Genomic DNA, 15,830 nt, shown 5'->3' with positions numbered 1-15,830 from the left:
CTTCACCAATGAAGATTAGTAACTTGTATAATTTGTAGGAATAGAGAATTTCTTGGAGCACTGAAAGGTTAAGTAAATTTACCCATAGTCTCATAGTCACTATGGGTCAAAGACAGGTTGTGAATCCAGGTCTTCACCACTTCTAGGCAGTTCCTCTATACAATACTCTGTGCTGCTTTTTCTCCATTTGTAGTGGCAAATATACATTAAATTACATATGTTTTGTGACTAAGATCCACATTTTTAAAAATGACTGCATGATACACTACTCTGGGGCAGAATAACAAAGAAGCCATTGAACTGATAGTGATATAATCCAATGATCTCATTATAAGGATCATCAATTAAGCACATGAGCCTTAGACTATGATAGCATGATAAAATTTATCTTATGAAGCATTTGTTTGAGAAGATAACATTTTTGGAACTTTGTATGATTTTGTTCCATTTGAAATAACATTCATACACCTTATTTAAGGTTACAAAACTTTTCTCTATAATAGCATTGTGAAATAAGTATTATTCCCATTTTACAGATGAAGAAACTTGGGTTATAGAAGTTATGACTTGCCCAATATCACCAGGAAGGGCTGTAGCTGTGATTTAGCCCTAGGTCTCCTAAATTCAAAGTTTGGAGCTTTTTTTTTTTAATTTTGTTATAACATATAGAATGAATATTGTTGGTCATTTTATGGTTTGCTTCTGAACTTAGCAAATGTATTTTATCCATTATTTGGTTTCATGATGTTACTTATTTTCTTTGTAACATAAACAGTGGAAATTGCTTCTTGGAATATCTGTTTGAAATATAAAATATTTTATGTGCATCCAGCAGGTGGAGCTAGATGTTAATGTATGCTATGGAAAGCTGACAAAGAACAGTTAATTTTGTTTCTCTTTTAGGCAGGCAGGGTTACACAGGATGAGAATGTGTAGAGTATATGCCTTGAAGAAATGATGGTAATCTTTAAAGCCATTTAGAGAGATTATTAAATGACCATTTAAATTCATGTGTAATTTTAAAAAAAGGATTGAATCTTTAAAATGAAAAAAAATTAATCCCCTTTGTTTATATACCATATTTATTTCTGAACAAATCCCAACCTGCTTTCTCTTCCAGTGACATTTTCTGAAGTAAACTTCTTTCTAAAGGACCACTAAGTTTATTGGTTTAATGATGTGGTGGAGTGGAAAGAATGCTGACTCTGGAATCTGAAGGCTTTAGTTCTAGGCTCAGTGCTTATATACTCTGCTTACTTACCATCCTGAACTTTGACAAGTCCTTTAAGCATTCTGAATCTTAGCTTCTTCTTCTGTAAAATGAAAGGCAGGTGGATTTATATGATTTTTAAGGCCTCTTCCAGCTCCTTGATTGTGACTGCCATAATTTCTCTGTTGTTGCAATATAGTTTTAGAAAGTTACCTAGAACTAAGGCAGTTAAGTGACTTCTTCAGAGTTAGACAGTGAATATTTGTCAGAAATGTGACCTGAACCCAGGTTTTCCTGGCTTCCAGGCCAGCTTTTTGTTCCCCAAGCCATGCTTCATCATCTTCTCTTTAGGAGATTTTTAAAGTAGAGAATTTGATGATTGTGACTAATTTTGAATTATATTTATTCTCATTTTCAAATCAGATTTCTAAATTGTTAGGACAAGTGTATACCCATAAGAGTTCTTATGTTAATACATTCTTTATCAAAAGTATAAAATATTAATAGCCTAGTTCTGTAAGCAGTATAATATTTTAAGTTATTTAAACACATTAAATGCTTACAATTTAATTTTGAAAAGTTGTAAAGACCCCATCCTAAATGAAGAAATGTTTAAATGTCAGAGATACAAACAGCAACTTATTTTTCCTTTCCTGAATACAGAGTGAATTTTGTTAATAAGTTAGCATTTAAAAGCCTGCCACAAACAAAGCTTAAAGTATTCATGTTTATACATCCTTTTTGGTAAATCCACAACTAGTAATTTGTATTTAACTGTCAGAATTTTGAAAAATATTAATTTCAGTTCAATACCTATAAGATTACTGCTCCAAATGATTTTTGAATATTAGACATTAAGGTGCATTCAAACTTTGAGTCATGTATTAAGTGAATATTTCCCACAGGTAGCACTTCACTGGAATCTGTATTTTATCTCAAAACTATTTGTGTACCGTTTGTTTTAGCCTGTTGGTAACTATCTTTGTTTAATATTAGTACCTTGATTTTACCAAAGGTACTTTTAATGACTCACTTAAAAACTTTCCATATAGAGCCATTTTCTCCTTTTTTATATTTGTTTTCTTTACACAGAATTTGCTTTTATGTCATTGATATCTGTACCTGAAGGCAAAAATATGATCAGAAAATTTATATTTAAGAATACCCAGTTTTATAAATGCATATATTCCTAGGGAATTAAGACATTGCTTTGTAGTTGTGAGTGGCAGGTCATTTTCATTTATTTATTTATTTATTTGTTTGTTTGTTTGTCTGTTTATTTATTTATTTATTTTCTTTATAGCAAGTAACTCTTTGGGGAAAGACTTAAGGAAATTTCAACCATGAACCAAAGCTTTTTTTGGGGGGGTTTATTTGGAAACTTTTGTGTTCTTGAACATCTTTATTTTATTGGCATAATGAGTTTTTTCTACATTGTAATTTTGGATCAACTTTTCAATTAGATGGAGGGAAAAGATACTTTCTATAGTAATGTAGTCTATTTAGTGATTTTAAAAAATAGAAACAGATAGAACATTGGAAGATATTTTAGAATTGAGATTGAAATTAGTTCCTCACTTTCTCATAATTCAAATATGGCTATAGGAATGCTCCCCTGTCCAGAAAAAAAAATTCTTGAAGGTACAAAATAATATTTAACAAGAGTGTACTAAGAAAGTAAATATAGAAACATCAGTTGAAGAATGAAATATTTTACTTTTTATTTCTGAAGTGGTTTAGTACTGTTGCATAGTTTGTTAAACCAATATATAATTTCTTTCTTAATCAACAAGCATTTATTAAATGCATAGATTGTTTCAGGCACTGACCTAGGTGCTGGTGTTACAGAGACAGAAATGAAGCGATCTTTGCCCTCAAGAAGCTCATGTTCTATTGGGGAAGGCAACAATTACATTTATAGCTTTCAAAAAGATATACAAAATACAAGGTTATTTCTGAAGGGAAAACACTTAGCAACTGGAGGAATCAGGAAGGGTCTCATTTAGAAGGTGGTGCTAGAGCTGAGCTTTGAAGGAAAGTAGGAATTCTAAAAGTCGGAGATAAGGAGAGGATGTATTCTTGACGCTGGAGGCAGCCAATGTAAAGGCATAGAACTGGAGACAGAACATTGTGTGTGAGGATCAGCAAGAAGGTCTGTTTGGCTGGACCATGAAGTGCAGGGAAATCAATAATGTGTAATAAGACTGGAAGAGAAAGTTGGAGTCAGGTTTTGAAGGCTGAAGAAAAGAGTTCATATTTGACCTTAGACGTAATAGGACATGATTGGAGTTTTTTGACTAGTAGAGTGACATAGAACTGTGCCTTAGGAATATTACTTTTGCAGCTTGCATGGAGGATTTTTTTGAATTTGTATCCCCAGTTATGAGCAGGAATTATGCTGGGAAGTGAAATGGAAAGAATATAAACAGATAACAGGGGCAGGCCAGTTTTAAAGTTATAAGAGATTCCTAGTTTTTAAATTCCCATTTCTCTCCTCTTTCCAGTAATATAGTAAGGAGTATAGTAAGTGACTTCTTCCACCCCAGGACTGCACAAAAAGTGAGTCATCAGCATCTGGGCAATAGGAGAGGGGCCACCGTCAAAAGCTAGTGCCAGTGTAGGCAAAACAAGCCTCTCAACGGGATCAGATAAGAGCTATAGACAAGAGTAGTCTATAGGACTCTGTTCTGAAGGCTTCTAGAGAAAGCCCAGGGATGGTCAAACAAACCTAATCTACCCAGTGACCATGCCCACAAATGAATGAATGAATGTATAAATAAATAAATACTTGTTTGTTATGGGGATTTTCCCCCCCTTTCTCTTTTTTTAAATGGGGTATCAATATTGATGCAAAAAAAGGGAGGCTATCAAAACATCTTTAAAAATGCACAGAAGAGAATAAAAGAAAGTTCAGAAGGAAACACAGGACAGTTTTAAAAGTATGAAATTGATTATGTATTTTTAAGAAACAAGTGAGATGAAAGGATTCAGTGTTTCATATATAGTCCTTTTTTGTGATCTGCTATGAATAAAAAAAATAACATAGATGCACTTGTTTCCACACCAGTCATCTCAGATTCATCTTTATGCTCTTACTCAGACTGCTCTCTTTTAAAGAGATCCTAAGTTCTTTTTACTGACAATTAGGTGGTTTAAGAGATTTTTCAATGGTAATTTCAGCTGTGTGCAGTTTCTGCCTTATTTGCTGACTTGAGAGCTTAGCCACTGCATAAGATATGACACCATTATATCTTATTGGAACTGAACTTTGTTTAAACGAAGGTATATGAAGTGAAAAATGATAAGCAAATAAACATTCAAATTTAGTTATTACCAGTACCTTCTAGAGCCAGATATAAATTATTTTTAGTTTACCTGTGTCATAAATGCCTTCTGTTGGAACAGATGATTCAGATTTTGTTTTAAGTTTTCTGGCTTAGATTTAATCATTGGCTAATCTAGCTAGTAAGATATCACTTATGCCACTTTTCTACGATATAGACAACTACAAAAGGCAACATTATGTAATGGGAAAAATGGTAAAAGATAGAATGGTGAAAGATTTGGCAATCAAGAAGTAATACATTTTATTTTTATTTGTGAGAAGAGTGTGATTTTCTGGCCTTTAAGCTTGTGTAGATGGCTTATAATCATTATATATACTTAAATCATTTGATACCTGTTGTTGTTGTTGTTTTTGGTGACTCCCAAGAAGTTGTAGCATGCATAGCAGTCACACCCCAGTAAAACCGTCTTGGCAGATGGGTTAAACCAAGTTGAGGATAACTGACAGACCTCAAACCCTTTGATGAGGTAGAGGGAGGTCTACTCCAAACATGTGAAGACTTCCCCTGGTGAAATGAGTGCATGAGAACGATTTGTTCCAATGGCCATGAAAGTGGCTGAAGCAGGTGCTGTGGAGCACTTGCAGCTTGAAGACACAGAGGTCATCTACTATATCCGGGGCCTTTTGTCTTGCCAGTGGACTTTGATGACACTGGAAGAGAGAGTGAAGCTGATGACTTTGTGCAACTCTGCCTCACATAAATCCAGTTTATGCACAAGTCAAGATGTTACCTGTGATGTTATTGATCCTCTTTGAAAATGAAGGATGGAAACAAAAAGAAAATGAAGGATGGACAACAACAACAACTCTTAGCTTTATGGTTGTAGGCTGTAGCCAGGCTTGGGTAACCTGTGCCCTCTTGGTCCTCAAATGTGACCCTTTGACCAAATCCACACTTCACAGAACAAATCCTTTTATTAAGTCAAAGGGCCGCATTTGAGGGCCTAGAGGGTCACGTGTGGCCCCTCACCCTTGCTAGACTATATAGACCAGCTCCCTCATTTTACAGATGAGGAAATTGAGACCAGAGGAGGTCATATCAGTAGTAAATGTCAGAGGAGAGATTTGACTCCAAAGTCAATTCTTTGACTGCAGAACTAATGTCCTTTTTCATTTACCTAGTTCTTTACCAGAAAAGGACCTCTTTCCTATACTTTCCTGTATGCTTACTTTCCTTCCTCACCTCTGCACAATTTAAGAATATATTTTATAATTAAAATGGATTTTTCTAATCTGGCCATAGTTTCAGTATACTGACAATTTAATCTTATAATTTCAGTTTAAGACATTTTAAATTTGCCATTATCTTGATGATTCTCCTCCAACAAGGTTTCTCCCATACTCAGATATCTCATAAATGTGAACTCAATGATGCAGATTGCAGCTTATTCACACCTGCTCATCCTGTGTGCTATGTTTGCAAATGTACAAAATCCTGTTTTCTATAAATGAATGGGGTTAAAAAGAGAGCTATAATCTGCCTCCCACCAAGTTGAAGGAGTGTATAAAAACCCATTTCCTGGCATAACAAAAATTCATAGTTTATTGCCATGTACACATCACTTATCTGCCTCACATATTTCACCAACTTCAGCTAACTTGAACAGAGCTGAGAACCAAAAAAGTCCCCTGAGTTGTCAAAGTAAAAGTCACCCAAAGTCTGTAAACCAAAGTTTAGGAACTTTACTCATAGGAGAGGCCCCTGCTTAGAAATAATTTTGTACAAAATTCTGACTGTACAAAATTTGAATGAACTTAATTATTAGGTTGTCTAGATCATATTGTGTGTTGGAAGCAGCAAGGTGTTAAGTTGGAAAGTAGAGAGGGGAATAACCATTTATCAAGCATTTACTGTGTTTTAGACATGAGCTAAGCACTTTACAAATATTATCTTATTTGATTCTCACAGAAATTCTGTGAGGAAAAGGAATGTGTTGCTAAAGATGGGTACAGTAATAGCTTTATAGTGAAGAAAGGGACGCAGAAGTCATAAAAAAGTGGATGCAACTCAAAAAAAGTTATTTAGTAAGAGTTATTTAGTATAGGAGGGCTGCATGGGGTGTTCAGGGAGAACCAGTACCTCTGGCGTGAGGTCTGTTGAATCATTTTCAGGGCTGCTAATCCACTTTTGTTGTCCACTTGCCACTCAACTCTCACCTGTGGCTCTAAGAAGTTGTAGCATGAGCAGCATCCACATCCTGGTAAAAACTGTTGTGGCGGACAGTGTAAAGCAGGTTGAGGGTAACTGATAGGCCTCAGTTGATGAATTGGGGGGGGGTGTCTAAGCAAGTGAAGACCTCCCAGAGGAATGGGTGAATGAGAACAATATCTGTGTAGGTTGAAGCGGGTATTGTGGAGTGTTTAGGGCTTGGTTAGATAGACATCAAAGACATTAACGTCATCCACAGTATCTGGGGCCATCATCAGTCATCCTGACTTTTGTCTTGCCACTGGACTTTGATGACTGAAGAGAGAGTGAAGCTAATGACTTTGTGCAACTCTGCCTCACTTATATCCAATTCATGCATAAATGAAGACATTACCTGTAATGTTATTGGTCCTTTTTGAAATGAAGAATGAACAATAGACTCAATTTAATATAGGGACAAACAGTCCTAAGCAATTTAATTGGACCTGAGGATAGCATAGAATAATAATGGTTGTGTGTCCAAACCTGTATTATTATTATTTATAAAAAGGTTAAATTATATTCAGTATATTTAAGAAGGCAAAGATATAATGCATTTTTAAAAGTAAATTTTGGGGATGCCTTTTGTTTAGCATTTTCATAGTTTTCCTCAATACCCCTTCCTTGCCTCTCCCAGAGAGCCATCCCATATAACAAATAGTATTTTTTAAAGACTAAAAAAGAAAAAGAGGAAAAACTTCAGTAACACTGATCAATACATTGACAAAGTCTGGAAACATGTGCAATGTGCAACACCTGTGCACCTCCTGCCTCTCAAAAGAGTGGGTCAGGAGTGTCCTCTTAGATCTCTTTCATTTTGTGTGTGATCTTTATAATTTTGCTATACGTTTGATTTTTTTTGTGATCTTTCTGTTTATATTGATGCATATTGTTTTCTTGACGTTGCTTGCTTTACTTTGCATTGTTCATGTAAATCTTTCCATGTTTCTCTATTTATTGCATTAATTATTTCTTATAACACATTAATATTCCATCACATTCATGTGCCACAATTTGTTTAGTCATGCTTCGATCAGGGAGCTTCTACTTTGTTTCTAATTTTTTGCTATCACAAAAAGTGCTGCTTTCTATACTTTGGTGCATATGAGAACTTCTTATCAGTGGCTCCTTAGGGCGTAAGTGTAATAATGGAATGGCCAAATGTATGGACAGTTTAGTCATTTTATTTGCATAATCCCAAATTACTTTACAAAACGGTTGTACCTTTTTTACAGCTCCAACAAAAAGCATGTGTTTCTATCATCCTATTGTCCCTCTGACATTGACTATTGCCTGTTTTGGTCATTTTTGCTATTTTGCAAATGTAAGGGGAAACCTACGGGTTATTTTGATTTGCATTTCTCTTATTAGTGATTTGGGACATTATTTCATATGATTGTTAACACTTTGCACTTTCCACGGAGAACTGTTTATATCCTTTGGCCTCTTGGGTAATGGCTTGGGTAGTGGGTAATGGCTATTAGTCTTTTTTGTTAATTGCTTATATATTTTGGATATCAAAACTTATCAAAGAAATTTGATACATTTAACTGCTTCCCTTCTTATCCTGGGTGGATATATACACATTTTTGAAAAATTTGTTCAAAAAATGGTAAAAACAGCAGGTTTAGCTCTCTGAAGGATATATCAATGATCTGTGCAGCTATGCATTGTTGTGGAAAGAGCATTGAACTTGGAGTTGAGACCTGAATTCAAATATTATCTCTGCCATTTACTTGCAGTGTGATCTTAAATTTTATCAGCTTTTGTCCTTAAATTTTATCAGCTTTAGCTTTCTTACCTGTAAAAACAAGGAAGATAATACTTGCATTACTCTATTTTACAGGTTTGTGAGTGCTATTAAAATGTGAATATTATTACCTAAAAACTTAATTTAAGTGAAATAGTTTATTCTCTGAAGATAATGGATAAATGATATCTATGCTTACCTGATGATGAAATCTATTTAGATTTTTCTAGAAATACAATAATATAATAAACATTTTGGATAGCATTTATTTAAAATTGTTGCAAAATGATTTGCCCTAATAAGCCAAATATTTTGGTTAACTGAAGGTTTTACATATAGCATATTTGGGTCACCAAATTTTAAAGAATTATGCTATAGTAAAATATACTTAATATTAAAACTGTGCTTTGATACTTGGTTTGGTCTAAAAGTATGTTGATATGAGTATTTCTTCCAGTGATTCAAATTGTAGCCTATCCACATGCCACTGAAGTATTAACAGGTTTGTCATTTATTACTTTCTCAAGTATGCATTTTAAAATTTCTTTATTAAAAGCAAGGTTGTGTACTGTAGATGTTCTTTTTTGCTATCATAAATTTCTTTTGCTTAGTGAAAATTTGTTAGGCCTAGTTTTCAGTAATATTAAAGAATAAATTCTTTGAGCCAGATTGATATCCCTTTAATGTAATCAGTTTTGATATTTCTTAAATGCTTCGTATGCAATGTGATGTTTTTATGATACTTGATTTTGGTGTTTATTGTCATCATTCTGTTATAGGCAGTACCTTTTTATGACCTAAAACTACTGTGTGCTTTAAAATTGAATCAATTTTGTTGGTAACATTGGTAAATGTATTTCAAATATTATTTTTAGCCAATGTCACTGTCATATGGACATGAATTATCTCAGAATTGCATCTTTCTGAATGGATACCTTTCCTTTTATCATTTGAGGTTGACTGTTGAGAGAATTTAAATGTGCAGTTGTGATGTTTGTTATTTTGATTGTTTTGTTTTCAATAGCTTGTGTCTTTGTATGTCTGCTTACATTTGTTGTGTGTTGAAGCTCCTTTCACCTTTAGGGTACGGTGGATGATTATTATCTGTGTGCTCACTCCCCCCAATGGACAGAATGAGTTAATACATTTATGGAATTATGTCACTACAAGGATACATTGTTGCTAAATTGTTTATTCTCTTAACATTTTTGTAATAAAGCTTTAAAATAATTTTTTCCCTCTTTTTTCCCTCCATTCTTTTTTAGGTTTGTGGAATCTTGCTTCTCTCTTTTCCAACCTTTGTTTGTTTGTGTTGATGCCTTTTGCCTTTTTCTTTCTGGAATCAGAGGGTTTTGCTGGGCTGAAGAAGGTAAATATTACTTGTGTTTCTGGAATATATTAATTAAGAAAACAAATCTCAAATTATATTGGAAAATGTTTTTAACAACTTCAGTTTGTTTTATGTTCATACAGAAAATGAATTTTAGGATTTGCTGTCATTAATGTTTTAATGTATCTGAAAATTTGTCATTTCTTTTGTTCATATGAAATAAAAAGATCTGTTAGTTTTTTTATTGTCAGCTATGTATTTTTATAATTATTTTAAAATGTCTATTATAAATTAAATTTTTGTTTTGAGATTACAAATTTGTCCAAATTAAGTTAAAATACATGCATTAATACATCATAAGGAATGTATTTTAAGAATTGGCCTGTAAAATCAAATAAAGAGTGATAAAGTGCTATAATTCTTATTAAGTTGGAGATTTTTACTGATGTTTGAGGTAAAGTGGGAGAATTAGAAGTGAGTGAATGGGAAAACTGATTCCTCCAAATCCTCTTTTAAAAATTACCATTAAGAATTCACAAATATTCAGGAATTGAATTTTCTTTTTGTGGCAAATCTTACAAGGAAAATAGCTTATATTTATAACCTATAAAATCATCTAATATTATTGAGTATATCAAAGATGTAGATAGTTGTGAGCTTGTGCTTTTACATTAAATTAATAAGTATAGGAGTAAATTGACACAGTGATTCTTTAGATGAATGATCAAGTACAGAAGTAAATTGGCACAATGATTTCTGTCATATTTAGTGGTAAAAACGGCCTGGATTAAAATCCTAGCTTTCTCTCATAATGATATCTTTGTGATCTTAAACAAGTCACTTCATTTGTCTCTGAGCTCTAACATACTATGACTGAATGAGATACAGATATCATTGTTGTCTGTACTTTGAGAATCTAGCCAACTCCTCCCTATACTATAGTCGTGGGCTTTATGGTTACCCTAGGTTACTGTCTTCAGTTTTGATTTTTTTTTTTTGGTGGTGGTGGTGGTGGTTTTATTTAGTTCACTGTTTACAAATTTTAACTTTATTTTATTTTCTCACTGAAAATTTAAGGTTGGTTTATATGATAAATTACTTTAGGTAATTTTGGAGTTTTCCTATCATTATTCCTAGTTATATAGCTAGGTTGAGTTACCATTTTTTCAGTTAACAACTATTTCCCTTTTGAGTTATTTATTTTAGTTAACTTGCTTTGGCAATCACTGTAATCACTATAGAATTTGAAATATGGAATTGCTTCTGTGATACTGTATGGAGAGGTGGAATAAATTGAGAAAAATAATTTTTTGCTTTTTATATAGAATACATTATGACTTTTTTGGGGGTGAAGTTATCTCTTGATATAGACCTTCCTATTTATGACCCTTTCGTGGCTACTACAGCCTAACTTCTCTTCAGTACTTTGAGGATTTGTGCTTTCCTTGTTTTGGGTATTTTTCTCCACTGGGCCAGTTTGCAAGGCCTCAGGAATTGAGTAGATGACGTTTGAGGCTTGATATCACGGAAGAATTCATGATGCTTTGTGGCTATCCTGCTTGTGAACCTCTCTCACCTTGTCTAGGTTGGAAGCCTGTCTGGTTTTTAAGCTCTGGTCAAGCTGGCAGTGAAGTGGCAGATTCTTCAAGACCTTGAGACTGTCTGTACACAGCATGCTGTGGCATGGGGATGAGGGCTTTACTATAGGAGCAAAGGAGCTGAAAGTACTTAAGTTTTAGGTTGAGATAGAAAGGAAATGGGTCATACATGACATGAATAAAAAGAACTGAACCTTCTCATGAGAGCTAGAAGAAATCAGTGGTTTTCAGTTAAGTGATTAGAAATTTTGTGTTTCTGTGTTAGAAAATTACTAACCTGAGATGATTAATACATGTTTTGTATGTATGTCATGAAGATATTTTTGGGACTGATATGGAGCTCTAGCATTAAACATTAGTGGATTGAGTTTATTTTATTTTTCAACTGACAAGCATTTATTTTTTCCCTTCTCCCACCCCAATTAAAAAAAAAACCCAAATCCTTATAACGAATACTCATAGTTAAACAAAACAAATTCCAACTTTTCCATTTCTAAAAATGTAAGTCTCATCCTGAATCTTGAATCCATCACTTCTCTGTCAGGAGATGGGTAGCATGCTTTATCTTCAGTTCTCTGGAATCATTATTGGTCAGTGTAGTTCTCAAGTCCTTAAGTTATAACTTTCCAGGGTATCACTATTGATTATTCAGATTCTGTTCTTGTACTCAACCTGATGCTTTACCAGTTTTCTGAACTCTTCTGATAATGCCTTAATAACCTCAAAACCTGGAAGTGGTTAAAAGTGGTACAGGCTTGAATGACTTCTTTTAGAATTAGAAGTAATGAGAAGTTGGCTGTAAAGTTTGAGTTTATGTAATTCAGTATTATTCATTCAAGATACATGTATAGAAATCATGTAATATATATAAACTCCAAGAATTTGATCAACAGCTTATTGTTGATAACTTGTGGTTACTAAATTCATTAATTACAAAATATGCATAATAATAGCACCCACCTCAGAGTTGTTGTGAGGATCAGATGAGATAAAACACATAGAGAATTTTTTAAACCTTAAAGCACTTATGTAAATGCTGGTGGTTATTATATTAATAATAATACTAGCATATTTATGTAGTAAATAAGTTTATAAATTGTTTTCACATATTCTGTTGTGTTTGATTCTTGCAAGAACAACGTGAGGTAGACAGTTTAAGTCTTATCTCCATTTTTACAGAACAGGAAGCTAGGGCTCAGTGTAAAGGATTTGCCAGTGGCTGAATGGTAAAACTTAGATTAGATAAAGGAACAGAGCCTAGATTCAGATGCAGGTTTTCTAGCTTCAAGTCCAGTGTGCTTTCTACTGTACTTAAAATAGTTATTCCACCACTTTATATTTAGGATACTTGCTTTTCCATCATCACATTTGGTCTTATATTTATCTTTGTCTTTCCTGTTAGAATATAAGTTCCTCTCACAAGTAGAGATTTCAGAATTTATAGTATAGTATAGTATAGTATAGTATAGTATAGTATAGTATAGTATAGTATAGTATAGTATAGGAGCTTAAATAAATTCTTGTTGATTGATGGAGGTTATTGAGTCGAAGAGAAGATAAGCAGTCATGGTTGCACAGTAAAGAAGAAGTACAGTCACAGTTGTAGCCAGTACCTTCTGCTTTCTATTTCTCTTTCCACTGTACCACAAAGTCCCTCCTTGTTATAATGAACTGACATTTTTTGAGAACTTGCCCGCCATCATCATGGCTCATAGAAAGGACATAGAGAGTCTGTCTTTGACTTAAGGCTTAATAGAAGGTATACATATTGCAGTTTTTAGCAATAAGATATAGACGCACCAAATAAGGCAACTTTGTAGTTGGGAAAATTTTCCAGGCCATGTACATTTTTTTGCATTTTGCACTACCTAATAAAATTCATCCATTTATTTGTACCTACTAGACATTATAAGTTCATTATAAGCATCATATGCTTAACCTGTATAGGTGAACTATTGGTTGGGTGTTGTCCTTTTTTCTTGAAGAGGACCAAAATGACATTGCAATGTTGGAGTCAAGTTATGACTTGATGTCCAACTGTGGCTGATCAGACTGATACAAGCTCAGAATCCTCTACTGCAGGTCGGGTGCAAATAGTCCATGTGAACATTTTGGGTAGATTCTCTAAATTTGTGCATTTTGTGTTTCTTTTGAGCTACTTTAGTTCTGCTTTCCTCATAGAGCACAGTGCCCCCCTTTGATGTAGATATGCCATACTGGGTGATCCTAGGCCAGTGTCTCCCATGTCACATAATTGATTGCAAAGTTCTTGAGAGACCTTGAGAGTGTCCTTGTATCCCTCCTTCTGACCACTGTGTGAGCACTTACCTATGTAAGTTCTCTGTAAAATAGTCTTTTTGGCAGGCATATGTTTGGCATTCAAACAATGTGGCCAGCCCATCAGAGTTGCACTCTCTATAGTAGAGTTTGAATGCTTGGCAGTTTAGTTCAAGAAAAGGCGGTGCTATATTTTGAATTTTTCTGATACCATTTCAGTACTTTGAAGGGATTATTCTTTCTAGGTGATAGATCATAGAGATTTCACTTTTCTAAGTTCCAAATTGCATTTCACTTGGAGATATTATTCTTTGTGCTTATTATTATAGATTGAATTAAAACCAGAGTCCAAGAGGTGAATAACTATTATTGATGCATTTTATTCCCATTTCGTTATCTTTGCTTCATTGAGTTTAATGCTGTGATTAGCTATTTCTAAGACTGGTAGTACTGATAGATACTGAGAGCTAATATCAATATTTATATCAAAGTTTGATATATTGTTATTTAGTTTTTATATAAATTTAATTTTGTGCTGAATAATTTGAAGTATGAAATAGCTTATCACAGCATAACCCTGTACTACAGAAACTTAAGATTAACATTTACTTCTGCAAAAAGTTTTGTATTTGTATCTTTTCTCATTACGTTAAATATGAATTGAATGTGTAGATTAAAAAGTATGTATTCTTTCATTTTTATAAGACTAGATAGGTTAGTTGGAAGTATATAGCAAAGTGGAAGTTTCTTTTTATTGTATTATATCCCCACTGTTGTAAGGATTAACAACTGCATGAATTATAATCATCTTAATTAAGTGACATATTTAATAAAAGATCAGTTGTCTTTTTATCATTTTTACAATGGTTCTGTCTTTAGTTTTCATTACATTTTATGATTGGATATTTGCAGGGCTACATAATATTTTGGTGGGTGACAAATGAATTTAAGGGAAAAAGTCATTGCATGGAAGAAGTATGAAGGAGTGAATGGAACTTTCTTTAAAAAATTTTGATGTAATTATTTCGGTGCTATTTTAACCTACGATCAGTTTCTATACATCCACACACACATATCCAGAACATAAATAAATGAAGTATAATTAGTTACTAATAATATTAAAAATGATGTTAGTATGTTACCCCATCAAATAGTTAGGCATGTGAAGTTAGGAACTGAGCTTGAATTCTGTTATGTTTCATATAACATGAGCAATTAATGAATTTACTCTCTAGCACTAGTTTTCTCCATATTTGAAAGCTTATGATAGTGAATTTAGACCCAAGCATTTGGAAAATAATATATTTTTAATTTTCAGATTGGTATATATAGTAAAAGAACCAGCCACAGGCCTGTATGGGCATATACACAAAATGCTATATGTATCTACAAAATAGATTATATGGGCAATACAATAAAATACCTGCATGCCTTTGACACCTTGCCCATAGTTTAACGTGAACAAATAGACTGCTATTTAAGCTTATTGAGTTCTTGAGTTATTTTTCTTGAAATGGCTATTTCAAAATTATTTTGTTTGTTTAGTGAAAGAGAAGCATCAGACCATAATAAAATTATTTATGTGAAATAAATGTTGAATAGTTGAATTATAATCTTAGCATAGAAAATTCAATTGGCTTGGTATCTTGTTTCTCGAATGAGTATAAATTATGACTTGGGAAGTATTTAACCAAAGGCATAGTGTATTTTAAAATATTCACATTACTCAGTTTTAAAATGACCCAATGACAGTCGAAAGAATCACTCGCATTTTATATTTAAACCTGTATAGGTGAAGCATATGGACAAAAGCTGTACCATATCTTGAATCTTTCTCATAACATACTTCATTACTTCCAAGGCATTCATCTTTCAAGATGAGAAGTTAATTTATGTGAGTACTAAATTGTACTTTACCTGGAGATGTTATTCTTTTTTGCTTATAGGTTGAGTTAAAACCAGAATTCAGTAGATGAATGATTGCTTCTAATACATCTCATTCCCATTTGGTTATCATTGCTTGCTTCTTTAAGTTTAATGCTGTGATTAGCTATAGACATGTTAACTGTTTAAAAGTATTAGTATAGGTGGCTAGCATATCAAACAGAAACTCCTCCCCCCAATTTTCTTA

At 33.3% G+C, this 15,830-nt stretch overlaps 1 protein-coding gene across 3 annotated transcripts in view; it reads left to right on the top strand.

Annotated features, from left to right (window-relative positions):
* LMBR1 (limb development membrane protein 1) overlaps positions 1-15,830 on the top strand; it is a 180,539-nt gene that overhangs the window by 71,159 nt on the left and 93,550 nt on the right. For 2 of the 3 annotated variants that reach the window (XM_027841033.1, XM_027841032.1), the window contains exon 5: positions 9,760-9,863. The exons of the other annotated variant lie outside the window; for it this stretch is intronic. In XM_027841033.1, the coding sequence (XP_027696834.1) occupies positions 9,760-9,863 (104 nt within the window). The remainder of the gene's footprint in view (positions 1-9,759; positions 9,864-15,830) is intronic. 3 annotated transcript variants of the gene reach the window in all.

The sequence above is a fragment of the Vombatus ursinus genome, unplaced genomic scaffold (genome assembly GCF_900497805.2).
Source record: "Vombatus ursinus unplaced genomic scaffold, bare-nosed wombat genome assembly UNPS02014852.1, whole genome shotgun sequence".
Lineage (NCBI taxonomy): Eukaryota > Metazoa > Chordata > Mammalia > Diprotodontia > Vombatidae > Vombatus > Vombatus ursinus.
The sequence above is the reverse complement of the archived record's forward strand: the minus strand, read 5'-3'. Positions and strand labels throughout refer to the sequence as shown.